The 26974-nt window shown below is 49.9% G+C and overlaps 9 protein-coding genes across 9 annotated transcripts; 5 read left to right on the top strand and 4 right to left on the bottom strand.

Annotated features, from left to right (window-relative positions):
* Nucleotides 1-671: 671 nt before the first annotated feature.
* Nucleotides 672-1613, bottom strand: ASPSYDRAFT_140390 (60S ribosomal protein eL6; the record flags this gene model as incomplete). Its single annotated transcript, XM_040841047.1, has 3 exons — nt 672-824; nt 915-1250; nt 1506-1613. The coding sequence occupies 3 exons, from the start codon at nt 1611-1613 to the stop codon at nt 672-674; spliced, it is 597 nt and encodes a 198-aa protein (XP_040707323.1).
* A 466-nt stretch (nt 1614-2079) lies between these two features.
* On the top strand, nt 2080-3472 carry ASPSYDRAFT_139159 (uncharacterized protein; the record flags this gene model as incomplete). Its single annotated transcript, XM_040840920.1, has 3 exons — nt 2080-2130; nt 2201-2751; nt 2932-3472. 3 exons carry the CDS (start codon nt 2080-2082, stop codon nt 3470-3472), a joined length of 1143 nt encoding a protein of 380 aa, XP_040707322.1.
* A 649-nt stretch (nt 3473-4121) lies between these two features.
* Nucleotides 4122-10812, top strand: cch1 (calcium channel protein CCH1). Its single transcript, XM_040844129.1, has 4 exons — nt 4122-5847; nt 5907-8249; nt 8311-9750; nt 9801-10812. Exons 1-4 carry the CDS (start codon nt 4264-4266, stop codon nt 10713-10715), a joined length of 6282 nt encoding a protein of 2093 aa, XP_040707321.1. The 5' UTR covers nt 4122-4263; the 3' UTR covers nt 10716-10812.
* Nucleotides 10813-11485: 673 nt separating this feature from the next.
* Nucleotides 11486-12686, top strand: ASPSYDRAFT_239888 (uncharacterized protein). The gene has a single exon (XM_040844128.1). The coding sequence runs from the start codon at nt 11817-11819 to the stop codon at nt 12432-12434; it is 618 nt and encodes a 205-aa protein (XP_040707320.1). The 5' UTR covers nt 11486-11816; the 3' UTR covers nt 12435-12686.
* Nucleotides 12687-13512: 826 nt separating this feature from the next.
* Nucleotides 13513-15131, bottom strand: clrD (histone-lysine N-methyltransferase Clr4; the record flags this gene model as incomplete). The annotated part of the gene is made up of 3 exons (XM_040848644.1): nt 13513-13964; nt 14035-14935; nt 15084-15131. The coding sequence occupies 3 exons, from the start codon at nt 15129-15131 to the stop codon at nt 13513-13515; spliced, it is 1401 nt and encodes a 466-aa protein (XP_040707319.1).
* Nucleotides 15132-16040: 909 nt separating this feature from the next.
* Nucleotides 16041-18413, bottom strand: ASPSYDRAFT_166223 (uncharacterized protein). Its single transcript, XM_040843371.1, has 2 exons — nt 17652-18413; nt 16041-17565 (listed from the first exon to the last, which is right to left on the bottom strand). Exons 1-2 carry the CDS (start codon nt 18375-18377, stop codon nt 16138-16140), a joined length of 2154 nt encoding a protein of 717 aa, XP_040707318.1. The 5' UTR covers nt 18378-18413; the 3' UTR covers nt 16041-16137.
* A 203-nt stretch (nt 18414-18616) lies between these two features.
* ASPSYDRAFT_38082 (uncharacterized protein) lies at nt 18617-20576 on the top strand. The gene has a single exon (XM_040845639.1). It carries the CDS (start codon nt 18815-18817, stop codon nt 20336-20338), a length of 1524 nt encoding a protein of 507 aa, XP_040707317.1. The 5' UTR covers nt 18617-18814; the 3' UTR covers nt 20339-20576.
* A 464-nt stretch (nt 20577-21040) lies between these two features.
* ASPSYDRAFT_83569 (uncharacterized protein) lies at nt 21041-22120 on the top strand (the record flags this gene model as incomplete). Its single annotated transcript, XM_040851237.1, has 1 exon — nt 21041-22120. One exon carries the CDS (start codon nt 21041-21043, stop codon nt 22118-22120), a length of 1080 nt encoding a protein of 359 aa, XP_040707316.1.
* Nucleotides 22121-23159: 1039 nt separating this feature from the next.
* kin1 (putative serine/threonine protein kinase Kin1) lies at nt 23160-26465 on the bottom strand (the record flags this gene model as incomplete). The annotated part of the gene is made up of 3 exons (XM_040841112.1): nt 23160-25084; nt 25148-25775; nt 25845-26465. 3 exons carry the CDS (start codon nt 26463-26465, stop codon nt 23160-23162), a joined length of 3174 nt encoding a protein of 1057 aa, XP_040707315.1.
* Between the last annotated feature and the right edge of the window lie 509 nt (nt 26466-26974).

The following is a 26974-nucleotide window of genomic DNA, read 5'->3' as shown; positions in this document are numbered from 1 at the left end:
TGTTTTATGTTATTGTATAATAGTTAGACGGATGGCCTCGCTTGTGCCTAGTTGAATCAGAAGTATGTTGCGTTGGACCGACATGTAACAAGTAGATAAGTTATGGATAAAAAGGCTTTGTCAGCTACGTAGGTAGTTGGGTGAAATATGAAGTTTCGCGTTGGGATGGGAGTATATAGAAAGCTGCAAGTAGAAAACATACAGTTGAGAGGAGAGGAACAACTTAACAGAATTCGAATCCCGATTTTAGAACTTCCATCTAAACCTGGAAATTGACCTGGAGATTGAGAAAATAAGAGTATCATACTAAACATGTAATAACTCCCAGCCCTCTTTTAGAGAAGACACGTAACAGCTGGAAAAGGTGATCATGAATTTTTTTCTTTTCTTTTCTGCTCACACGGCTCATTAGACATGGTGCAAACCAACCACGCTGGGAGAAACCTGTCTGCGAAAATATACACATAACCGACTCGGAGTCTTCCGGATTTGCCGTGGTCCCCAAGCCAAAACGGATCCTTCGAATCGAGTTACACATTTCATCAGCCGTTCCTCCTGCGCTGCGATAATTGCTCCTCCCCATGCGGGGAAGCGCCAATTTGCATCTAGCCGCCCCTCACATAATTCCTCCACAAGAACTACCGAACCCGCGGCCGCCGCGTCGCACACGTCTACCACTTCATTTCGTGGGGCTTGTCGCCGTTTCGGAGGCTGAAGGAGGCAGCGAGGTAGCTGCCGAGGAAGTTCTCCTTCTTGACGCTGGCCAAGATGGACTGGTCGATAGCCTTCTGGTCGCTAGCACGGGCGCTGGCAACCTTCTTCTTCTGTTCATAGCAAATACATTAGTTGTCTGATCTGGACATTGAATGTTCAGAGCCAAGATGAATGGCTCCTTTTCCCTTGTCGGAACGTACCTCGGGCTTCTCTCCCTGCTTGAAGAAAGCCTCCTCAGTCTTCTTCTCGTTCTTCTTCTCCTTGGTGAAGTAGCCGGGGGCGGAGACCTTCTCGACGGTCTGGCTGTCAACGCTGCTGATGTCCACGCGCTTGCTGGTGGCGATCACGTAGCGAGCGTTCACCCGTCGGAGGGGAACACCGTTGATCTTGAAGGGACCGGTGACGAGGAGAACACCCTGGTCAAGGTGCTTGAGGAGAATGACGCGCTTGCCACGGAAGCGACCGGCAAGGAGGATGAGGATAGTACCGGGCTGAAGGCTTTCGCGAACCTTGGTGGGACGAACAGTCTTGCGGACCTGTTGAACAAAGCAAAAAAAAAAAAATGTCAGAATCCTGAACCCATAACGTTCACATATATGTGTATTATTCTTGTCATGAAATCCCGGAGAATGCGGTTTCAATATAAACTCATGGTCGGTCGATTTAATGCCGGTCCTGCCAATTTGTCGCCGGGTTCAATTGACCCTGCGCGACCGTCGCATTCATCCATACGAAACCGCATCCGCCGTTCTTTCCGACATCTGTATTCGTTTTGTACGGGGTGTACTGACTTTCTTGGGCTGCGACTCGTCATCAACAGGGTACCATTTCTGGGCCTTCTGGGACGGCACAAGCCTCTGGGCCTTTCCAAACTGCTTCGTCGTGCCAACGTCCGACATTTTGGCTGCTGATGACGAAGAAGACCTGAAAAGAAAGTAGGGGGGTGGTTGTCGACGGCGGGTGGTTGTTGGAATTGGTGTGTGACGGGCAACTCACTGTCCAAAGGCGGAGTGGTGAGGTTTGTGGGAATGCAAGCCCTATCAGTTAACCGAAAGGCGCTAGTGCCGATTTGGGCTTACTGATACGGCGGACCGGGAGTTGCCACTTTACGCCTGAGGCATTAAATACGGGCCCCGACTCCGACCATAACCGTAGTTGCCTTTGAGCTTCCCCGAGCCCAAAACACAGAGCGTGCGAGATCTCCAGTGGACTCTGGAGCTTCCGAAACTGACGTATCTCCCCCAAGCTGATTTCTTCAACCACCACCATCTTACCACCAGAGCTGGCCTAGGGCTTCAGCACAAAGTGAAAACTGACAGATAAATTTACCTCATATCCCACGTTTCTATTTTCTCTTCCTTCAAAATGTCGATAACGCCGATTATCACATTCAAAGCGGGTACGTGTGACCTTGAGGTGAGTGTTGCCCAAATGGAACAGTGAGATCTGGCAACGTTCATAGTACTAACTAGGTTCAACGTGCTAGACCCAGTCATCAAACGTCCAAGTCAAGCCTCAGCAGACGCCGGGGTACCTTTACCTTTATTCCGAAGATGAGCTTATTCACTTCTGCTGGCGCCCTCGAAACGTTCCTCACACAGAACCTGAATTGGACTTGGTAATGGTTCCTTCCGACGGCACATTTACTCCTTACCGCCCCGATGGTAAGCCTACGAACGGCCGAATCTACGTCCTCAAGTTCTCGTCAAGCTCCCAGCGATATCTCTTCTGGCTTCAATCCAAGTCCCAACATGATGAAGGCGATCCCTCTTTCTGGAGCGCGAGAGACCTTAAGCTTGGGTGGATTGTCAACAAGCTGTTGCAAGGTGACGAAATAGATGTAGAGAGCGAGATTGCGGCTATCCCAAGAGGCAATGGGGATGATGATGAGACAATGGAGGATGTTGAAGGCGTGGACCATGACCCAAGCCATAACCACGGAGGTAGCGGCGGTGGTGCTGGTCCGGATGCAACTGGCGGTGATGTGAGAGAGGAAGGACAGGAATCGAGGGAGGGTGGAGCAGATGGTGGAAGAGCGTAAGTTAGGTACATATCACGACGTTTTGTTTTTCTGGGTATCATGTCTTCCGTTCGAGCTTTGTGCCGTGGGGGTTAGACCTGTCCTTGACAATATGACTTTTGTTTTTACCTTTTTTTTATCATTCATCTTCACTCAAAGAATGTAAACTGACTCTGGCATTCCCCTGACAGTGACAGGACTCGCGGTGCCTCCAATCCTTCAGCTGTGGTACAGGACTTCTTACAATCGCTGGGAGGGAACCAGTCCCAGCAAGCTGAACAGCCGTTCACTACATTGCAGGATCTTTTGCCGCCGTCGACTACACTGCCCTTCTTGGAGACTCTCGATATCGAAAGGGTCGACAACCTCTTGAAGTTTTTACCCCAAGAGTTACTCATTCTGGCGTTCCGGATGGAGGATCAACCTGCTGCTCAACGCGTCCCCGAAACTGCACAGGAGGTTCTCAGCGCCGTCAACCTCTCGCAGAAAAAGAACATCCTTAGGAAAGTTTTACACTCGCCTCAGTTCACCCAGAGCCTTGCAAGCTTGACTGTGGCCATCAGAGACGGAGGGCTACCTAGCATTAGCGAAGCTTTGAAGATACCAGTCGAAAACGAAGGATTCATGCGCCGAGGGGGCGTTCCGCTAGGGGGCGGTGATGCAATGAAGGCATTCATCCAAGGTGTTCGGGATCATGTTCGGAACGGGACTCGAGGAAATCTCATGGAGACCGACTGATTCATTTGATATTCTGGGTCCATTTCGTCCTCCAAATTTGACGAGCCTGTAGATAATTCCTCGCTATTTTATTGTTGCTCTGGGTTACAAAAGGCCTGCCGTGCTGTACATTGTTATTTTTAGGGCTGGCGGGGCCATATTGCAGGCAGCACTGTTTGAAGCAGACGAAAAGCCATGGCGGTCTTTGCGTTCCTGACCGTAGGGCAGAGGGTCCCGAGTCCCGACGCCCACTTATTTATGGTAGAGACGAAATAGAGAAGAATATTCAAATAATCTGAATGAAAACCAGGCGGAATCATCGGATGCTCTCTATTCTTATTATTTGTATTTATCTGCCGAAAGATACCGGAGAATTAAGAATAGAAATCACAGCCTGCACGGGCAAGGCCGCAAGACAACCTGAGTGGTCTGGGCGGCGGATCACCGCCGCTCGAGGAGACACTCGGCCATACAGAATCAACATCCCGCCAACCGCCCCGTTTTGGCCGCTCCTGGCTCAAGACTAGACGATCGCGGGAATCCGGAGAAGACACCTCAGCTGCGCGAATTCTCAGTATCGTCGCCTTCGTTTTACTGACCTATTTTCTTTTCGTGTTTTATTCGCTGCCACTTCTATTTGTCTTCATCCCGCTCCCGCTTCCTTGACCGCGCCAGACGTCCGACTGCGACTGTGCCTGCTATCTCTCTTTTTTTGCGACTCCGTACAACATATTGGACCCTGTTTTCGATAATCGTACCATCGACGCAGCTTGCGATGCCTGTGCTCGGCTAGTGAATCGATTTTGCCCAACATGGCGTCGAATAGCCATGACCGCGGCTTTAACGACGAGAATGATTTCACCCACCACTCAATCCCTTTACAGGATCTCTCTGACCACCAGGAACGAACAGGACGGTTGGGAAGCCGGCTATTTTCTGGTCGCTCTTTGACCGAGAGAGGACGGACTTATGAACGATTGACGGAAGATTCCCCAGTTGAACATGGAAGCCATGCCACGCATTCGCGCTCTATCGAAGACGCGAATCAATTCTCCCCCTCAGAGATCGGGGCATTTGCGATAGCGACTTCAGGGTTCGGGCATCCACAAGAGGACAGTGTCCATTTTGGAGGACACAGTCGAGATTCATTAGGACTTGATGGGGACGATGAACACTCACAGACTTTCGGCGCTAACGAAGCCGAGCACCCTCGTCCCTCCGAATCATACGGCGATACCGCTCCATTGACAAGTCCCGCGAATATGCAACATTTTAGCGGCGCATCCGTCACCCCCAGCGCCAGCGGTTCGCGCGACCGATCGAACACACCCTCGGTTCGATTTGAAAATGACCACATGGGACCACGCCTGGGGGATGATCTGCACGATATCGAGGCCGGTTATAGTGGGAGACGTCGCGGGGAAAGCGTCTCAAGAGACGGCGGTCGTTCGCTATCTCCTTCGGTTTCCGGGTCGGCGCTGCAGCGTGCAAGTTCGATGATGAAGACGGTCTCCCAACGTGTCGTGAACTTGAGTAATGAACCGGAGGTGGTGGAACAGTCACTCTCGAGGGAATCTCATAAAAGTTCGCGAATGGAGGCACCGCCAGCCCTTCCATCCCTTCCAGATTATGCCCACGATGCACCGTCGACGGCCTCGTTAACCGAAGGTATCTCTAGGGAGAAATCGACGAACAAGGCATGGCGAGGACTGAGCAATCCCTTGAGGGGTAAGGCACTTGGCATACTTGGTCCAAATAATGCGATTAGGACGTGGTTGTGCGATATTCTCGTTCATCCGTTTACAGAGCCTTTCGTCCTGGTCGTCATCGTTATTCAGACGATCCTATTAACCATTGAATCTGCAAAACCGAAACCTGACATGGAATCGACCTGGGGTAGTAGGGGTGTTATGGACTATCTCTACTTCGTGATTTTCATCATCTACACCATTGAACTTGTTGCTAAAATTCTAGTCTCTGGGTTCTTTTTCAACCCAGTCGAGTTCAGTACAATAGATCGCTCAAAAGGACTTGGTAATGCACTGTTGGAGAAAGGAAAAAATCTTATCACGCCACAACGGCAATTTTCGACCAGGAAAGCATCAGTGCAGCCAGAGCCCCAGCAAGCTTCGATTCTACGAACATTCACAGGCGGGTTAAACCAGATGGAACAGCAGCTGGCTGATGATCCTCTCCAAAAACGCCGCATCAGACTTGCGCACCGCGCTTTTCTCCGGCATTCTTTCAACCGACTCGATTTTGTCGCGGTGGTTGCCTACTGGGTGAGCTTCGCGCTTGCCTTAGGGGGGGCCGAAAATGAACATCGGCTTTATGTCTTCCGGATGCTCAGCTGTCTCCGGATTCTGCGTCTCCTAGCGTTGACCAGCGGGACCTCTGTATGTTTTTAAACGTTGACGTGTTTGGGTATGTCTGATAACTGACTGCAATGCTGTAGATTATTCTTCGAAGCTTGAAGAAAGCTGCTCCCTTGCTGGTCCACGTTGCTTTTCTGATAGGGTTCTTTTGGCTCCTGTTTGCAATTGTAGGCATTCAAAGCTTCAAATCAAGTTTTCGAAGAACGTGTGTCTGGGATGGTTCCCCTTATAACCAGGACAATTTCGCTATGAATGATCCGGACGACCGTGTCCAATTTTGCGGTGGCTATATGGCACTAAACGGCAGCTTGATGCCTTGGATCACATCTGACGGCGTCCCTAGCTTTGGCAACCCAAAAGGATATATTTGCCCTAAGGGTTCCCAGTGCGTCGAAGCCGGTAACCCTTACAGGGGGACTATGAGTTTCGATAACATCGCGAATTCACTCGAGCTTGTATTTGTGATAATGAGCTCAAATACCTTCACAGACCTCCTTTATTACACAACCGACAGCGATTATCTCGTATCAGCACTTTTCTTCGTCTGCGGATTTATAATTCTGAGTTTATGGCTGGTAAACTTGTTGGTTGCGGTCATTACTCACTCATTCCAGGTTATTCGTGAAGAAAGCAAGCGCAGTGCTTTCGCATCTCAGAAGGTCGAGGCGGATAATGAGGAAGATGAGTCGTCGCGCAAACCCAGTGCATTGAAGCGCTTATACAACTGGACATACTGGTTATGGATTGTCATCATCATCTATGACCTCGTTGTCCAGGCTATGAGGAACACCGACGTTGACGGGCCACGGGAGAATTTTATCAACACTAACGAGACTGTCGTCACACTTGTTTTGCTCGGTGAGATTATACTGCGGTTCATCACAGACTGGCGGAAGTTCCATCTGAGCCGCCGTAACTGGTTCGATTTGGCGCTTGCTATCATCACCAGCGTCATTCAAATCCCCGCTATCCGACACTCCGGACGGCCGTACCAAGTCCTCACCCTCTTTCAGATCCTCCGAGTTTATCGCGTTGTCCTAGCGTTTTCCGTCACAAGAAATCTGATTATGCTCGTTTTCCGTAACGCCAGCGGTTTAATTAACTTGATTCTCTTCGTGTTCCTGATGACATTCCTTGCGTCCATATTTGCGACGCAGCTATTCCGCGGTCAGATTGATGACGAGGCTGACGATGAGATTAAATTTGATAATATTTACAACTCGTTTATTGGAATGTATCGGATTCTGAGCAGCGAGAATTGGACCGGCACTCTTTACCCGGTTGTCTCTTACTCGCAGAGATACAGCACTTCGTGGATTTCAGCGACGTTCTTGATCTTATGGTTCATTTTGGCCAATTTTATTATACTTAATATGTTTATTGCGGTTATCCAAGAGAGTTTCGACGTATCCGAGGACGAAAAGCGCCTTCACCAAGTCCGAGCCTTTTTGGAACAGAAACAGATCCATGGAGCATCTCAAGGAAACCTGTCTCTTTCGAAAATTTTCCAACTAGGAAGGGGGTCATCTCGCTATAGGGACCCGCTGGACCATGGCCCGGCAGCGGTAGATATGCTCATGAAGGACGCGGTTGTACGCGAGTTTCTCGAAGAAGAGATGTCATCCCAGAACGGGCATCGGGACCAGTCTTCGCTGGAACGAAGCGCAACTGTTGGAGAAGGGCTCATAGAGCCACCTGGAGTGTTGTCACGCGCCTGGGAAACGATTTCGAGGTCCATCATACGGCGAAAGCCTAACCCGTTTTACACAAGATTGAAGATCCCACGGGGCTACGAAGAACTGGACCCCCAAAAAATGGCCCAAGAGGTGGTCTGGGCAGAAAAGAAGAGAAAGCAAGCGCAAAAGGACTACCTGATAGAACATCCGAACTACAACACATCCTTGTTCTTGTTTAAGCCGGATAACCCGATTCGAAGGACATGCCAAAGAATTGTAGGTCCGGGTCGTGGAGTTCAGCGCGTGGAAGGGTTTGAACCGTACAGGCCTCTGTGGTATGCCTTCTCCGGTTTCGTTTATGCTGCTATTGTCGCGATGGTTATCCTCGCTTGCATCACCACGCCTATCTACCAGTGGAAGTACTTGGGTTCCGGTAGAAACTGGTTCATATGGACCGACCTTGGGTTTGCCATCTTGTTTACCATAGAAGCAATAATTAAGGTGATTGCGGATGGGTTTTTCTGGACGCCCAATGCGTACTTGCGTTCGTCATGGGGCTTCATCGACGGCATTGTCTTGGTCACTCTCTGGGTCAGCGTTGGGAGTTCTTTGAGAGACGAAAAGACCGCCTCTAGGGCCATCGGGGCATTTAAAGCACTGAGGGCATTGAGATTGCTTAACTTCAGCGACAGTGCTAAAAACACATTCCATTCGGTTATCATCCTTGGAGGATGGAAAGTTATTGCCGTACGAAGCTCCCCCTAACTCCCCTCTTTTCTAAATGCTTTTGTACTGACATCCGCTTGAGGCTGCCTCGGTGTCGATGAGCTTTCTGATCCCGTTCGCCGTCTACGGTGTTACTCTGTTCCGTGGACAGATGGTGAAATGCAATGACGAGAATTTTGAGGGACCCTTAAATGGCTGCTTTGATGAGTTTAAGAGTTCACCATTCAATTGGGATGTTCTCGCACCCCGAGTGGCATCGAATCCTTACTATGACTTTGACAATTTCGGACATTCGCTCTTCATTCTCTTCCAGATTGTTTCCCAGGAAGGGTGGACTGACGTTCAAACGAGCGCGATGAGCGTCACAAAGGCTGGCGAACAACCACAGGAATCCGCGGCTCCCGAGAACGGGCTTTTTTTCATTGTGTTCAATTTGCTCGGTGCTGTCTTTGTCTTGACCTTGTTTGTGTCTGTGTTCATGCGTAACTACACGGAACAAACTGGAGTTGCCTTCTTGACCGCCGAGCAGCGATCGTGGCTTGAATTAAAGAAGCTGCTCAAGCAAGTTTCGCCCTCCAAGCGGAGATCTACCGAGAAAACTACGACCTGGAGACAGTGGGCTTATCGAGTCGCCTACAAGAAGCATGGCCGCTGGGCGAATTGCGTGACCGTCATTCTTGTGTTGCATCTCCTCCTGCTGATACTTGAGTATTACCAAGAGGATCCTACTTGGGACACGGTTCGAGACTGTCTATTTTTCGTGTTCAACTTTTTCTATCTCGGTAATGTCATCGTGCGACTGGCCGGACTGGGCTGGCACCGGTTCAGTAGAAGCTCGTGGGATCTTTACGCTTTGCTTGTTGTTCCTGCCACTATGATCACGGCGATCTTGAACTTCGCGTTGAGGCCCCGGGAAGAGCAAGCAGTAACGGTTCTGAGCAAATTATGTCTTGTCGCCATTACATTGCTACTTATTCCCCGCAACAATCAGCTGGATCAATTGTTCAAAACGGCCGCGGCTAGTTTAACATCCATTGGGAACCTGCTAGCAACCTGGTTTGTGCTGTTCCTTGTTTACGCAATTGCAATGAACCAGGCTTTCGGTATGACGAAATTCGGCAAAGAAGTATCTGGAAACACAAACTTCCGAGATATTCCAAGAGCCCTGATCTTGCTTTTCCGTACGAGTTGCGGTGAGGGATGGAACGAACTTATGGAGGACTTTGCGCAGATGGAACCGCCGTTCTGTGCCGATAACAGCACTGACATGTCCCAGAACGACTGCGGAAGCAAGCCTTGGGCTCGAGCGCTGTTCATATCGTGGAACATCATCAGCATGTATATCTTCGTTTCCCTTTTCGTTTCTCTTATTTTTGAGAGCTTCTCCTATGTCTACCAACGAAGTAGTGGCCTCTACGTTATTAGCCGGGAAGAGCTCCGCCGTTTCAAACAGGCATGGGCCGAATACGACCCTGATGGTACCGGCTATATAACAAAGGAACAGTTCCCACGACTATTAAGGGTATGCTGGCCAATTCATCTTTTCATTAGAACCGAGCTGACGAGTGACAGGAACTTACCGGCAAATTCGAGGTGCGCATATACCAAGGGGATTTCATGGTTCCACGCATTTTAGATGAATGTAGGGTCGACAAGCGTGACTCGCTCCTTGCGCATCGGAGAGTCTTCGAAGGTGTTGACCTGGACAAGCTGGCTAGGATCATCCGCAAAATCCCAGTTAACACCGTGAGGGAACGGCGGCAGCGACTCAACCAACTCTACGAGGAGGTCTTGGTGTCTGCCGATCCGGTGCATGGCATATCATTCGACTCCTTGCTTATGATCCTCGCGCACTACAATGTGATCAGTGACAGCAAGAGCCTCAGACTTGAAGAGTTCTTACGGCGCCGCGCAAAGTTGCAGCGTGTGGAGGAGGCAGTCCGTCGTAACACGGTGATTGATTTTTTCAAGACTCTCACCGCTGCTCGAGAATTCCGAAGGAAGGTTGACCATAAACGATCTGCTCGGATGACCTTTGTGCCCCAATTCAATGTCCCCGAGATCTATGTGGATGATGAATCGCAGTACAACCAACAACCCCACGAGACGCCGCGGGAAGCTGGCCCAAGCGGGATGGAGCCGTCGATGCTCTCCCCATCATCGCCGGGCCGAGGACAAGCTGGGCCGCCACAGCTGCCTTGGATTGACACCAACGTGGGAGACCGATTGAATTCCGAAGCCAGCTCACCGTCGGAGTGGTCTAATATTAGCATCTCCCTATCTCCTGGTCGTGAAAGAGCGCACACAACAAGTTCGTACGATCCCCCTGCTACACCTGGTGGGGGAACCTCTGCAACATCCGAACATACGCGACACAATAGTGCGATGACTGTGTCGGACGTAATGCAGTCATTCGGTGATTCCGCCTGGGGCGAGAGTATACGACGCAGTTTCACGCAGCGGCGTAGATCAAGGGACGAAACATGATGGGCCGCTGAAGTGAGATGAAACGAAGCATGATGATACCCAGAGCTCTCGACGAGTAACCGAGAGCACGATACTATACACATTCACTCGGCTTTTTTTATGCTGTAAACTACATGACAATCTTTGGCTGCCATTATACAACCCCAAGACTCAGCACCATCCGTGCATTTTGTTTATTGTTCTAGATTTGCCGATGCTTGCCAATGTTTATGTTTATGCCGTCTGTTTTGCTTTGCGACTTTTAAGTTCTTTTGTGAATATTTTGCCTGGAATGCATAGCAATGGCGTACTGGCGTGCTTATCTAGAGAATCTTCGTACTGCTTGAAATACTACTCTGACGTTCGTATCTTTGAGTTGGCCCCTTGCGTGGGAGAATTGTCCGTGCTGGCCGAGTCCGTGTGTGAAGGCGATTCCCGAATGCGGAAGCTGCCTTCATAACCCATGGTCCCGTCTTCATCACCTGCAACACTCTCCAGTTTCCTTCCTCTCCGCAGTTGTCAGGTTTTTATCGCTGTTTTCATACAATCCCGTCACTCCACATTCTTCCTACAATTTGTATTGTTGCATCGCTCTCATGGAAGCCTTTTTTCTCTCTCCCCCCTCCTCCCTGGCGCCGGACTACTTTCTACTAGATCGCGCGTGCCTTGCCGAAAGTGAGCCTCTCATAGATACTTAATCCGTGCCTTTCGAGCCCTTGTCGAGAACAGGGCGTTCTTAAAAACCCCAAGACTCCTGCTTGCGGGCCGCCATCTTTCTGGATTTAATCTGCTACGCTGGCGCCCGTCCGAAGCGTTGGACCTGACCCTGGACAATCTGACACGACACGCTTCCTTGTTTCAACTCCAGTCCCCCATATACTCCGAGTTTCATCTCCGTCATCTTACTTCTCCTGCATAACACTTCTGACCATCTTCTCCGGACTTCGTTATCTTCTACTCTCTGTTATCTGGGGCCCGTTGCATCAGTTCAAATCTATGCGGGGCACCCGGCTCTTGACGATTGCGATACCTCTCCAACATATATTGTGATCTATCCAGCAACTCGGAACAGCGCTCCAAACCACAAAGAAATTTGAAGTCCCTGCGTCATTTTCTCCCAAAATGCGCCCAAGCCAGACTTCCGCACCGAGCCTTTCGCTCCTATACACTTCATTTCAACCCCGCCCCGACCATACTGCCAACAATAACAACCATCCCTACAACCTCAAAGAGTATTATTGCTCTACAACTTCAGCTCCGATCAGTCCACTCAGCTCTACATCCACAATAACAAGCTCTAGCCCCACACTTTCCTCATCACCAACCTCTCCATCTTTGTCACCAACTTCTCTTCAGCATATCCGCAACCCCCGCTCAATATCTGACAAACTCAACCCCTCCAGCCCCGGCTACAACCACAACCATGGCACGGGGATTATTCTACGCCGCCGCCCTTCAAATATCGACACAGCCCTCAGACAAGAGCGCTCACGAGCTAGTCTTGATACAATCGAAAGACAGGGCCTCGACCTTTTAGAACCGCGCCCCGTGGATCTAGATACCGTCGGGATTAATACCCAGATGCAGTTACATACCTCACAGACTCGGCTTCCGGTCCATGATGGCCGAACTCATGGTCGGCTGTCATCTGGCTCACAAGAGGGCTTAGATAGAGTACGGCTCTCGCAACCGAAGTTTGTTATGGGTGGAATATTTGAAGTCATGGAAGGGAGCGGGTAGATGACCCTTTTTTTCCGGTTATCTCCTTCTCCCCTATCTTTTTCTTCTCACTTCTATCTAGCTATGGATCACTTCTGAACTGGTTCATCAGGCTTTTCCCTTAGGGTCAGGGCGTGTAACGGCGTTTACTTACCTATCATGGTTTGCGACGGAGCAATTTTCCACGAAATTTATAAAATTAAAAGTATATACTGATTGATGATTTCGGCTGGATGCGTTAATATTCGTCTGGATGGATCTATCTATTTTGGCAGTGAATCTTTCTGTCTGTCAATGCAGTCAATATCAGCTTGAACATGAAACGAAACGCAAACACAAGCAAGTAAAACAAAGTGCTTAAAACGAGTACTTGAGTAACTCCATTCAATTCCCAGCGGATGATGTTAAATGAGCAGAGTAAAATACATTTGTACCTGGCCTAGATACCTAAACAACAGTTCTAATTAAAGTCATTCTTAACCTTATCACAACGGAAGAACCGGCGAGACTTGTTCTGTCGTATGTCTAGTATCGTAAAACACGGTTGGACAAGCTGCCATGACTTTCATCATTGGTTGTTGTTGTTGTTGTTATGTAAATTGAGTAAATGTACATCTGCACAGTATGAACATCAAAATAGAAAAGACGGGGGTATCGTACTGCTTTCGAGTAAAATAATAAGTACATGACTGATAAAATGGAATGGAACATAGGAAACTCGAAACGCGAAACGCCCGCCCTGGTATGCCATGTGAGTAGAAAAGGAGGAAGCATGGGAGACGAAGAAAAGAGGTCCACTGCTTTCAAGTAAAGAAAAGGACAAGTCCGCGGCAGTAGTAAAAGCCTCAGGGCCACCAAGTCAAGCGGCACTGAGCTCCACACAATGCAATCATAATAGAACTCGATAACCTGCAATGCAACATATGCTAACGCCAGTGTTAGATAAAACCTGAAATTCTTTGCAAAACGCCGCTAGTTGCAGTAAACGTTAGAAGAAGAACCAAGTTGGACCCTCAATAAAGGGGGGGAACGAAATGGAAGGAGGAATAGATGATAGAAGAGGGACGAAGAACGGGAGTAGTGGAGACACATTTCCTCTCTATCTTGTCTTCTTCCTCTCATTAGCCCACAGCTGCCCACGACAATTCTTCTCGCCGCAAAGACAAGGTACTGCATTGGGATCTGGGGTGTCGACTTTTTCCATGCGCGGATTATAGTCGAAGGTGAGTTCAGTGTAGGGTGCGAGATCCCTCAGAGCAAAGAAAGCCAGATCGTAGAGATACTCATCGCCATGGGTGCGGGAGACGGCAAACATGCGACAATTAGGGTTGCAAGAGTGATTGATGAAGCGGGTAGCGGCGCCGTAGTTGCATCCATCAACGACATAGCTATTTTCATCATCGACGAGAAAGTCTAGAGTAAAGAGGTACGATGGGGCGCCGCGGGAGTTGGCGATTTTCTCGCGCTGTTCGGACTTCTCTAGGGTTATGACCTCCCCCAGGTAGAGGTCTATGAATTGACCCGCGCGGATATAGTTCGGGGAGCGGAGGCCTTTTCGAGCACGTCAGTTTAGCTCAATGTAGGCTGTCGGAGTACGGACAGCAGTGAGTGAAAGGCATACCGAATCCACGATTACCAGTGTTGAAAATCTCCAAGCAGACGGTCCTACCCTGTTCTATAACACTATTCCAACATTTTTCGCCACACCCACATAGCGAATTACACTCGTATATCATCGAGGTACGAGCCATAAATCCGGGAGAAAGCACCAAAAGAGACCCATTATCAGCAGCGCGTTTGTAAGGAATGATTCGCGCATCAGAATCTTCCTCCTGGGTTAGACAGCCGCACCGTGCCGGATCGCAAACAACATCGCAGGAGCAGCCTGCATTAAACTCCGGGCTAATAGGAGTAACACCATCTCGGAGTTTATATTCATTAATGAACTCAAAGCCCGCGGTACTCTCAGCTAGAAGTTTCTCGTCCCCCGGGGCCACAGTCACAGCAGGACCCTTTATAGAGGCGAGTTTTCCCCAGAGACTTTCACATAGGAGATCTACCACAGGGCGCCTGCTTTTTGTAGTAAGGAAAGGCCCAGGATTGCCAATAACCAGAGAGACACCTGCACGGTTCGTTGTTCTCGCAGCTGGATAAGCCCCCCGCTTGGCGCGCCTCTCATGAGCATCTGTTGGATAGTATTCCTCCGAAACACCGGTTAACACAGCGTCCGTGATCAGCTCAGCAGAGTCTATTTCGCTCTTAAGCTGTGCTGATGGGGAGGGAATGACCACGCTGACGCCATCCTCGATCTTATTCCTGGGAGCTGGGCTTGGGGTCTTCAAATGGGCCCGCTGAGACTTCTGCTTGAATGACCGTACAAGGCTATTGTAGTCATTAGCGGCAGAATTGGAAGACGACACTGAAGTGGTCTCTGAATCTACATCTGACTTCCTCTTCAGAGGAACACTAGAAGAAACTGAAAGTGTCCTGTGCGCAAGATTGGAGAATAGCGGATTTGCAATCTAGATCTAGTCAGCACTAGTCATGGAAACAACTTAGAAAATATTAATAAAAATAATCTAAAATAAAATAATAAATGCGGTAGAGTTGTTTCTATATTTTGGCCGGTATCCAAATATCCTACCAGTAACACGCGACAAGTGGACTTACCCTGGGCTGATCCTCTGGATCTGAGTCCTGCGTAAGGTCAATGAACATGTCGTGTCCTGGCATGAAGTAAAAGCAAAAAAAAAGACGAACGCTAAGGACTTAGAAACAGAAAAAGTGAATTAGCATGGATCTTGAAGATCATGGATTATAGAGGCAGAAGTACGAAGATAGCTGGGAAGAGAAGGCTAGAAGCGAAAACCAAAGCTCACTTCTGGTGTTTTTCCTCCTTAAGCTTGTGTTAGGGAGGCGCACTAGTCCTAGTTTAGAAAGTGGATTCTAGTGATTTTGCTTGAAAGTAGTCCATAATTCTATCATTTTGATGACAAAAGTTTGCTAAATTGATATTAGAATTTTGTGATTATATGGCGAATGCGCGTAAACTTTAAACTGATAGAATAAAACACGAAAATTGTTCGGCTGTTGAATGGCTTCCATGAAGCCTGCAATTACAATCACGTGATAAGCTCATATATTACATAATCAATGGAAATATTACATAATATATAATAACTAGGTAGTTAACTAAAAAGAGAGGATTAGTTACTATAAAGGGTGGAATTGTAGAGTTATAAAAGAATTTATAAATATATAGTTATAACATGAACTCTATAAAAAATCGAATATTATTAATAATAATATTAAACATTGCAATAAAATATGAATAAACAACGCATTCTTTCTTCGAGTTAAGAAGGCGGAAAACTTACCTATTCATTTGGTTCGCACGCGTCATATTGCGCTGCGGATAGTGATACGATATTGGTGCCCGTCCGGCTGTCTGAATTGCGGGCTGTGTTTGGGGGCTTGGGACCCTGGGCTGGGGCCCCACTGGGCGCCCGGCGGACAGCCGGAGGGCCAAAGAATGGTACACTATGGTACCCGCCCGCCCTGTCTCTGCACCAAAAATGGGACACTCACTACATACCGACCTAAGATAGACTCCGCTATACTTCGTAGCCGGACGAAATCATTGGCTTTGAGAATATTTTGCAAGTGCTTCAGATATATCTAATGTCACGGCCGTCTAGTAATAGATCATCCTCCCCTCTCAATGTCATGGGCTGTCGCTAATGCTTTCTACTGTGCTACGTCTTGTAGGGACTCTTCTCGGAGGGCTGAAAGATCTCCTGTCCGGAGGCGACACCCCGATGACCGACGTGTCGGTCCGGTCGTCCTCACTCAAAGAGGCGTTGGTAGAGTTTTCTCCACCTGTTTCAGCAATATCGGGTCCTGGGTCTCTATGCCGCACGCGTTCGTATGATGGGCGCCTTACTGCGGACGGGGGCTGTCTTGCGTATGCTGAAAGTGGCTCGGGTGAAAAGCTGCGTACATCTGACCAGTGGGTGCTGCTTGAGTTGACTTTGTCGTGGTTGAGGTGTAGATTATATGTTTTTTCTAACCCCCGATATATGATTTGATCCTTGATATATTGGGGGAGGTAAATCGAGAATCCCTCATCGAGGAGGGCCGGAGACTTATCTAAAATATCTCCCAGGGAGAAGCAGAGTGCGTCCTCTATAACTAGTGTGCACCACTCACTGAGAGAATAATCGCCAGTCCTAAAGCCCTTGAGTTCTCTGATTTCAGCAACCAGATCTCGGCGGGCTTGAACGCTGGTAGTGGTCAGATACCGGGTCAGACATGTTCGCTGGCAGTCAAGGATATTGCCTTGCGAATTGAGTTGGAGATCTCGCATGCGATCAAACCGTTCTCTCAGTACGTCCAGCGAACCGGAGGAGCAAAAAACCAGCTCGGTGAGGCAAGCTATCTCGGTTGCATAATCTCCCAGCTCGCATGTGGTGCCAACAGCAGCTTCTAGAAGCTCAGCTGGGGATGTTGGGGTTTGCTCGTGTTCTCCTAGTTCTGGGCGCCAAAGCGGGTTTTCTGACTTAATTGGGATGTATATGGGAAGGGTATTCTTCCAAATAACCAGGCCTGGAAAGGCGCTAAGATGACTCTGCAGATTCATCTCGCCAGATTTTAATTTTCTTTCCAGCTCGGACTTTGCCAGAACCCAACGAATATACGGCCGGGATTTCGTCAGTTCCGGGCTGTTCTCCTTCAGGCAGATAGCCACGCTGTGCGCATGCTGGAGACATCGTTCCGCCGTAGTTAAGTGTTCTCTTTCTGGTAAGGTGACCGAGAACGAGCATAAATCACATATTACGCTCACCAAGATGTCAAGAATGGCTAAATATGTTGATTCATCATAATGTTCCATGTTCCAGTCACCGAGGAGGCGGTTGAAGGCGTGTGGAGCGTGGATGTCCATTTGGAACATAATCCTCCACGTATTCAGTGCACCTTCTGCCTCTATTGAAGCGATGACGAGGTCCCTTGCGTCCGAGACCTGACTTGCTGCAATAAGGGGCCTGTATAGGTGACCCCAGTTCGACCAGTAGTCGAACTGTGTCTCAGGCACAAGGTCTGTCTCCCTCTCTATTTTTGATAGTATTTTCAAAGCGTAGCGAACGACTTGAATCTGGCAACCCCGACGGTCAGCAACGAGATTTCTAGCTTCTAGTAAAATCACACCGGGAATACGGAATCAAATAGCTTTGGTCTTACTTCGGATGAATCTAGAGAGGCAACCGGCTTTTCCGATTGTTTTGATATGGATCGCATGTCTTGCTCGACCAATCGCACTTTCCCATATGCTTCCCCCAAGGTGGAAACGGAATGCAGTGCTGCAAAAGCGTCGATCAATAGTAGGTTGGCTCTATATAAAACTTGGAGCCTCTTTGCCGCACAACACTCACTGCCAGCGCGTTCTACAGGATTTAGTACTTCCTTGTGAGAAGACATAAATTGACGCAGGCGCTTATAGGCACCCTGTTCCACCAACATATCGGCATACTCAATTGCGATCGGTAGAATACTATCAAAATCACGTAGGTTGTCATCGAAATATTGCTCGGCGGCATGGAAGTGGCCCAGCCTCTTGAGACGGGAGAACTCCTCCAGCCAACTATCGAGGTCCTCGCCAACATCTAGCTCAAAGTGGACGGTGATATCATTTCTTGTTTTTGAGTTCAAAAGGTTCTGCATAGTTGGCGAATCTTCTCGTATACTGGCGACGGCGACTCTCTGGCGCGGAGAGGGCGATGCAGTGTGCTGCTCTCTGCTGGTTTCGAGGGAAGTATTCTGGCCTGAAGGAGCTTCAACCATGGGAGGAAACCTTCTGTTGACCAATGCTAGAGACGGGTCTGTTTCATCGTTATCAAAGGAAAATAAATCATCATTGTAATTGTAGATATTGTGTCGTTGTCTTTCGCGCTGGGTCGACGAGTCCATTCTTTCGAGGATGACCACTCCTGGATACAATGCTGAAACACACGAGAGAGAGAGAGAGAGAGAGAGAGAGAGAGAGAGAGAGAGAGAGAGAGAGAGAGAGAGAGAGAGAAAGAGAGAGAGAGAGAAAGAGAGAGAGGAAGAACGAGAGCCGGCATTGGCTGTCATGAGGGCGAGAGCATTGCTTTTTGCGCCTGCAGGGATCACGCCCACAATCTTCCTGCCTGCACTGCGCTGCGGCACTGCCCCCCAAGACGAGACGAGAATGTTTGTCATTTCAGCCTTGGGTCTGTCCCTGGGCGGCTAGGGGTAAAATCCCGGATTTCAATGGCTCTGACTCACCTGCCTGGCCTTTAACTATCTTTCATCTTCAGGGCCGGCAATCGTCTTGTCACCTTTTAGTTTATGCAAACACGATAAGAGATTCGAGGCTCGAGACCATGTTGCAGGCAACGCCATCACCAAAATCAAGCACGACTCACACGTACGCTCGTCGCTTTGGTCGTACCTACCACGGTCTTGATCATCTCAACAACGCCAGCTTGTGCACCCGCGATGTGGGAAAGGTGCGGGTTGATTGTCGACTACGTGTTTCAAAGTCACAATGGGGCTGTCTAGGGGTGCCTCCAGCTGGAAGTTCTGCGGCGATTATCTACATGGATATCCTTTTTGACCAACCTTATAACTGTCGTTTGGCCAGTGGAACTGTTCTCGTCACCCTCGACGAAGTGCCCGCCCCAGCGGCTACAGAGATAGTCCATGACGAGTCTCTTCAAATGACTGATTACTACGGCCCGAAACATCTCAGCGGAGAAGCAAGAAGCGTTGCTATCACGCAGACCGTGCATCTGACACCGGAGTTGAATGTGCTTGGGAACGGGGGAAGTGGCATTGGCGTGGAGCGGGAAAAGGCAGCCAGCTACGACAGCCGTTGGACATTTACTGGGGGGTTGATGACAGGAAGAAAGAGCAGTGCGGCCTACCAGACACTGAAATGGGAGCTTTGTGAAAACGATCAGGGTGGCAGATCAAGCCGTAGCAACGTTATACATACGGCATTCACCCTGCAGCACAGCAATCAGCCGTTCATTATGCGGATTGAGATTCAGGGCCGACTTAAAAGCTCTAGAGCTCGCCTCCGCCAGAGCATACGGCACTTGAGGTTCCCGAGCCATCATAACCCCGACCAGGGCAAGAGCGAGACTCTGGTGTGCCCCAATGCACATATCGGAATCGATCGGCCGCTCGATACGCTAGCAAAGGGCCTGTCTAGTGCTATGGAGCGTGAAAATTACGCGAAAGTTCCGGTTGAGATACCAGATGCCCTACCAGTTTCTTTCTCCATGGAAAACGGAGCTGCGTCATCTGCACCACCACTGTATCCAACTACTCTATCCCAAGCAACGCCAGTGACCGGTTCCCGCATGAATGATCAGCCTGGCAGATTGAGGGTTACGTCCGATTTACCGAGCGGAATACTGCTCTCACCAGATGACATGGCTTCAAGCGCAACAACCAACAGGTCGTCGAATGTTTCGAACTTCTCTTCCGCAGCAACGTTGGTGGATGCCTCTCAGCGTGTTATGCGTGACATATCCCCCGATCCGTATTCCGATATCCTGGGGAGCGCCGTTGAATCCTTAGACAGTGTCCAGCAAGAACAGTCAACTCGGAAACGACTATTATCGCCGCAGCTACACTTTGAAGCCCTTGCCACACAAGAAGGAGCAACCAAAAAGGAACCAGTTCTTGACCCTGACGAGAACCCAATGTTGGCTGTATCCAAATATCCGGTGCTAATATTTCTGGTGAATGCTCTTGCCAGCATTTTGGACTTGGTTTTGATGCAGAAAGGGCCGAGGCATGCCCTGGGAAAAGACCCTATAGAGGGCAGTAGAGTAAATCAGGACCAGGGGAGTATTAACCCAGGTTCACCATATCCAGGGCAGTGGCCTCAAGACTGATGCCTCCGAGGTTTCTGATCCCCGGTATTGTCTGGAGTTTGCGCAATTATTTTCTTGGTATGCAATTTTACTCTTCGCGGAAACAACATACGTATAGTTACTCGCGTCTCCAAACATTTCATGACAATTTAGAAACCAGAGCAATGGCAACCACCAATTGAGGGTGGATTATTTTGACGCACCTCCCCTGAGACCGATTGGCAATGATTTCGTTTCCAACTGCATCTCTCAGGAACGCGGCCACCCCTTTCATTCGCGTAACTCTGCGCCACAAGATTTCTGAATTGGTGGGCAGCGGCATCCAGCTGCAACTTCATTCATGCAAGTTTACCTTTGTCAACACGTATGCAAATATAATTGGCTTTCCAGACTGCAGCCAAGGATGATTTCCTCGGAGGCAGGGTATCGGAAGAGGGCGTCTCGGTCAGTCACCAGGTGAGCAAACCGCAGCCTTTCGCGCGTTGCTCAAAACACGGGGCGCAGTCGCGCTTTTGTCAGCTCCTTCTCAAGCCTGGCTGACTGGCTGAAAGCCTCCAGGAGAGAGGCACTGCGGCATGAAAGAAATTTGAAAAGCAACGCCGATGGACATCACGCTTGAGTTACTAAATCGACTCTGAGGCACCCATCCGAAGATACGTACCTGCTAGATAGCCAGCTTATAACCGCCCTCTGATTATCCACCTAATTTGACTATCACCCATCATGTTTGAGGTATTAGATTTTCCGGAGTCGAACAACAAAAACCAGCTTCAACAGCTTACAAAATCAGCTGGGCCCCGAATACCACAACAACACCCGGCCAACAATGCCTTCCCAGCAGCACCTGCCCGTGCCCGAATCGGCTGGCTAGATGGCAGCGACGTTTACAACGCCTTGCCAACGAGCCATCAAGAGAGCACAGAAAAGGTTCATGAACGGGATTGGGAGTCTCGAAGACTTCCCGGCCCTAAACGACTTGACGGACCACGGACCCAGCACCAGTTCCTCACAGAACCCCAATCTACCAGCGCTGCTGCTGGTAGTCGTTTAGTAGACGACTTTGACAGCTCCAAGCGAGAACATAAACAATCAACATACTACCATCGTCATCAGCGGCCGCGAGCAAATATTGGTACTCCCAGATATCGTTCGCCTCCATGCTCGCGTCGGAACTACGCCGATCGACCTCGTGATTACAGCAATCGCGACAAAGTATACTCTCCTATGGAAGGCCTTCACAACTATTGTGATACTCCAGGGACAGAAGACTATAGGTGTGAGAGAGGATGGCAAAAGATACCACGCCCCCGGGGGAACCTGAGGCCAGACCCGGAACCGCATTTGCAGTCGCAACCCACGCGCACAAAAGAGCCGAGGCGGGACGGAAATCATGTAATAGCCCGAGCGATAACACAAGAAATGCAAAGAAGGAAGGAACTGCAAGAACGGTTGAAAGGAAAACTACGGAAGGAGGGAGCTGCGATGAAGCGCGCGGCGGTTGGCCAGTACAAGTTTGAGCAGAAGCACCAACAACGCCAGGAGGAAGAGCGGCGGCGCCGGAAACTGGAGAAACTAGAAAGAGAGTTTCGCGAAAAGGTTCAAGCAGAGTTGGATAATCTAATGGAGCATGTTCAAGGTCTTGTCCTTGCGCACGATAAGGTTGAGATCGATGAAGCGGTGGATGCCGTCCATGCCGATGAGGTTTCACCGACAGAGCTCAGCACCCGTAGATCAGTCAGGAAAGGGTTCAAGACGGAAGTTCAGGAGAAAAAAACTCTGCCCCGAGAATTACAGATAAAATGAAAATGGAAATGAAAATTTACCCGGTATATCGTGTCCTCCGGTCATTGGCGATGCAAGTTCTTTGTCTTGTTAGGGCTCGCGGCGGGGTTTACAACCCGATGACCGACCCGACCATCATAGACTGTTTCACGCTCACCTCAGTATGCTCAAATTACCCTCTTGTGCCAATTAATGGGCGCTCCTTCCGAGGCTATATCGTGTCTTGTTATGCCTACCTAGTAAGCTTGGGACATTTCTTTGTTCACCAGTCACATACTTTACCGGCCACTCAAGAATCCAGCAACGATGCTCCGGCTTCTTGCTACTGAGTTTGCACATAAGATTCGTGCATCAATATATAGTCGTCTACATTATTTTGAATCTGATTAATTGAATCATATTGAAGGCTGCATAGCCTGACTGTCAAGCACCAGTTTGTTCAGATGACAAGCCCTAATAGCCCTGATGCCTCGAAGGTCTGAATGCTGACTAAGCAACTTATTGTCTTGTTTCCACGTGGATCGCAACGCTCTCCAGGTAGTGTACTTTCCCAAGGGGGTCAAATAACAATATTAGGGGGGAACTAAGGTTCACTGAAAATAAAGCTAATCTTCTATAAGCTCAAAGCAAGACTGCAACGTGACAATATAGTCGAAAGCGCGAATAGTCGGGGGGTAAGGTGGTTCAATTGTATAGAAACACAAAAATAAGTCGATTGTCACATAAGATGTGACAAGAGGAAGTACCGATCAGGGCTTGACTAGACGCGAAGTGTAGGTAAATACCAATAACAGAAGTATTTCAATTGCAAATGAAATGAGCCAGCTCAGTAAATATGCGCCCATGAAAGCTGTCACTTGCCCATGCAGATACGGGCCACTTGATGCGGTGGACTCGAGGCAAAAAAATGAAAAAATGAAAAAGAAAAGAAACAGCAAATCGAAGATAAGAGGAATAAAAAAAAAAACATCATGCTCATGTATAACTGTCATGCCAAACTGGCTTGCCCGTTAGATTAAAACGCCATGTCACTGATGCACATGTCTCATAGAGGAAACTATTAGAGCCGCAGAGCGTCCAATATCTTTTTCGCCATCTCCCGATACTGCCACATACCTCCGGACACTTTTTTGAACTGGATACCGTGGAGCGAGAAAAGCGGCACCTTAACGATGAGTATCTCGAACCGGAGAACAAGGTTGCCACCGGTGTCGCTCTGCACTCGGGTGGTTGTCTCTCCAACAACACGTTCTCCACTCGTCAGATTGGTATCACGGCCTTCAAGGTATTCATCCGAAGCTTCTGAGTTGGAAACGAAGCTGCGGTCTGGCGCCCGCTGACGGCGGCGCGTTGAGCTCCGAACCTCCTCGCGGCCATCTTCGTGATTCAGTAGACCTCCAAAACTGATTCGACGACGGTGGCTGGAAACCTGGCCTTGACGTTCAGGGCTTGGAGGCCCGTTGTCCGCTACCTTATCCAGATCAATGCTGGGCGCATGACGACAGCTAAAGCCGCCCTTTATTTCCACATGCTCAACAGCAAGTTGCTTCAAGACCCGAATAATGTCGGAGCGAATAAAGGCCAGTGGCTTGCTGCTAGTAGTGGAAACACTAAAGAGGCCTTTAAGATAGACTGGCTTGGATAGGTCTTCTTCATTCGCACTTTCCAAGGCAGCTCCCGGCCCAGAAACTTCTCCGTCAGTTTCCTCGGGAACATTGGCTTCCCTCGTAGCGTCTCGCCGAGCCCGTCGAGCCTGGATACTTTCACGGCGAGCATGACCAAGAGACATTGTCCGGGTGGCGTGTGTACGGGTCGTCGCCTTCTGTTCCCGTCCGGTAGGGTCCTTCGCGGCGCCTGAGTATTCTGATCCGCTTGTTTGCGGCGGCTGGTTGGTCACATCCGCATCGGTTCGGCGGGTCCGTCGGTTTCGCGGATCGGCTGAGCTAACACTAGTCGACCTCTCGAGGAACTTGTTGGATCGTGAGGCCGGCTCTGCCGATCCAGGGGTCTTGAGGAGGTCCTGATGGTGAGGCTGACTGCCTGTCGTTGGAATTTTTGTTGGGGAAGGTTCCGCACGGCGGTTTCTCCGCATGCTAAATCCCCTTGAGAGGGGAGAGGCAGAGTCGGCCGGCGGCTGCACATTGAGAGATGGCCCATGAGGGCTTGTAAGCCTTGACCGTTCGGGGTCACGGCTACGATCCTTCGTTCTCCGCGTACTAAAGCGCCTCAGAAGACCGGCAGCGGTGCTCTCTTTCTTAGCTGGAGTTTCTGGCTGGGACGCAGCGGGGCTGTGAGAGGGTTGTCCCGGCGCGAGGTTGGTGTTCTTCATGCCCTCCGTGATCTCATCATCACCATGGGTTCGGGCGCGTGGGCGCGACCGTCTTCCCGTATCTTTCTCTCCGGGGACATGGTACTGGTTGGTATGGGCAGCTTCTGGGGCTGCTAGATCAGGTACCTGAAGCAGCGCATCGCCACTGGTTACTTGAATGCCGAGGGCACCCGGGTTGGCCTCGGTCTTTTCTTTCTCCAGTTTTTCTCTGACGAGGTAATATACAGACAATAATGGACTGTAGGCATTCAATGGGTCATTTCCAAGCTGTATAGCTTCTGCTGAAGGCGCTGTAAGATTGTCTTTGCTGGCCGAGTTTCGGCGCTTGTAAAAGTCAAAGACGCCGCGCTTCTTATCAGTGTTTGCAGGAGCGGGTTGTTCACGCGCATTGAGCGCAACCGCATGCTGATACTCCTCGGACTCTATGATTTTGGTGAGTTGCGAGGCAATGTAGTCTGGGGACCCGAAGTCGAATCCAGTCATCTTGTCGATCACCGCGGGGTCCAACGGAAGCTGCAAAGGCTCCCGGTGTGGGAGGTGGTTATCAGGGACCCCGCTAAAGCTTTTGTTCATCCAAGGGTGGCTCATGATCTCGGCCAGACTTGCGCGTTGCTTGGGGTCGGTTACCAACATGCGTGAAATGATATGGCGGCATTCTAGAAACATGAAACATTAGCACATTTATGGTCGATCGGCTTCTAAAAGACGGGCTAACTAACCAGCAGTAAGGCCAGGGGGGTATTCGAACACTCCTTGCTTGATCTTTGCATGGAGTTTTGGCATGCTTTGGTCATCGAACGGGACTTTCCCGCACACCAAAACGTAGAGCACAATCCCAAAACTCCAGACATCCACTTCTGGACCAGTGTACTGCCTTGCCTGGAGCAGCTCGGGAGCGGCAAAGTAAAGACTGCCGCAAAATGTCTTGAGCAAGTTTCGCGGGGAAAAGAGGTTACTAAGACCGAAATCAATGATTTTGATATCGCCGGTCTTGCTGATGAGGATATTTTCGATTTTCAAGTCCCGATGCACAATGCTATTGCGATGGCAGTAATCTAGCGCACTGGCGATTTGGCGTGCAAATTTCCTCGCCTGCTTTTCTTTTAGCTTGCCGTGAGAGATGATGTAGTCCAACATTTGACCACCGTTGACAAGCTCGAAAAGCATATACCAGTGGTAATTGGTCCGTACCACATCGCGCATGCCACATATATAAGGGTGATTAACGAGACTGACAATGGCTGCCTCGCGAGCAGTTCGAATCTCCTTTGAACGATCCGCCCTTTCGGCCTCACGTGCACTCCGATGTTCTTCCGTTGACTGTCTAGGCACGATCTTGATAGCAACCTATAACCCGACAGTCTCGTTAATAACATATCCAATACAACATATTCTTCAGAGAGGTATGAAGCTTACCTGTTCCCCAGTTTCCATGTGTTTCCCCACTTTGACCTTGCCCATACTACCAGCCCCCAATGTCTTACCTAATGACCACTGGCCTGTTGGGGTTGCGATCATGGTGCGGCGCTTCGACTGATTGGGGTTCGCTGGATGTAGATGCTGGCCAGAAGTAGATTGGGAATGGCCTGCGCCCCCGTTCGCGGCCCTGGGCCCCGCAGAAGCCATGTCTATACTGTCCCGCTGATGGCTTCTTACCGAGAGATTTCTCTTGGGTTTATTCGAGGACGGATCGGTACGGTATGCGCTCGTCGGGCGCTCTTGGGAGCGCTCCCTCGAACTATCCCGGCGGGACGAGTGCTGGCTACCCCTGGAAGACTCGAAGTCCCGACGAGCTATGTTGTCGAAAACGGCGTGGTTGTTGCTAGGAGGTCGGCGGTCGTACGACTGTGACTTGGAATAGGAATGCCGGTTATGAGATTGATTGTGATGCACTGGAGAAGGTTGAGATGCTGTCGCAGGCCTCACAGCGACACTTCGGGTCCGGTGAGGGATGTCGGCCGAAGCAGTCCCATAGGAGGGCGGCCTGGAGGACGTGGAGTGGCTGCGATGGACGGCTGAGGGCGCAGCGGCAGACATCACGATGGTAGGGGGGGAAATTAATTGGGAAGACCACGAGTTCAGCAACAATTCAAACCTGATCGCTCAAATCGAAGCTGCCACCGATGAACTCGATGTTTGGGGGGATGAAGCTAAACGGGGACGAGGTCGGAGGTCCCGTCGAGATGGACGGTCGGGGGAGCGAGTGGGGGACGAGAGGAGCGTTTGCTGACGAGAGCCCAAGGAAAGTGATCGTCGCGGGCGAAACCGTTCACAGAGACTCCATCTGCGGGGGAGTGATTCTGAAGATGACGAGAAAACTAGGATTGCGAGGAAGGTAAAGGGTTAACGCTGGGGAGAAGTCGAAGGGAGCACGATGCAGGTGTGTGTTGTGGAAAGCGAGAGCAAGATGGATCTGGATGCGGCTGCGGAGAAACACCTGAAGGGAGAAACAAAGCCAGGGGCCGCACGCAACCATCCATCCCGGCGCCTCTCGTCCAACTTTATGTCTCAACCCTGCTGGTAACTAACCAGAGTCAATCTACGGC

Source organism: Aspergillus sydowii (assembly GCF_001890705.1).
Source record: "Aspergillus sydowii CBS 593.65 unplaced genomic scaffold ASPSYscaffold_1, whole genome shotgun sequence".
Classification (NCBI taxonomy): domain Eukaryota; kingdom Fungi; phylum Ascomycota; class Eurotiomycetes; order Eurotiales; family Aspergillaceae; genus Aspergillus; species Aspergillus sydowii.
This window is presented reverse-complemented; position numbering and strand designations above follow the sequence as displayed.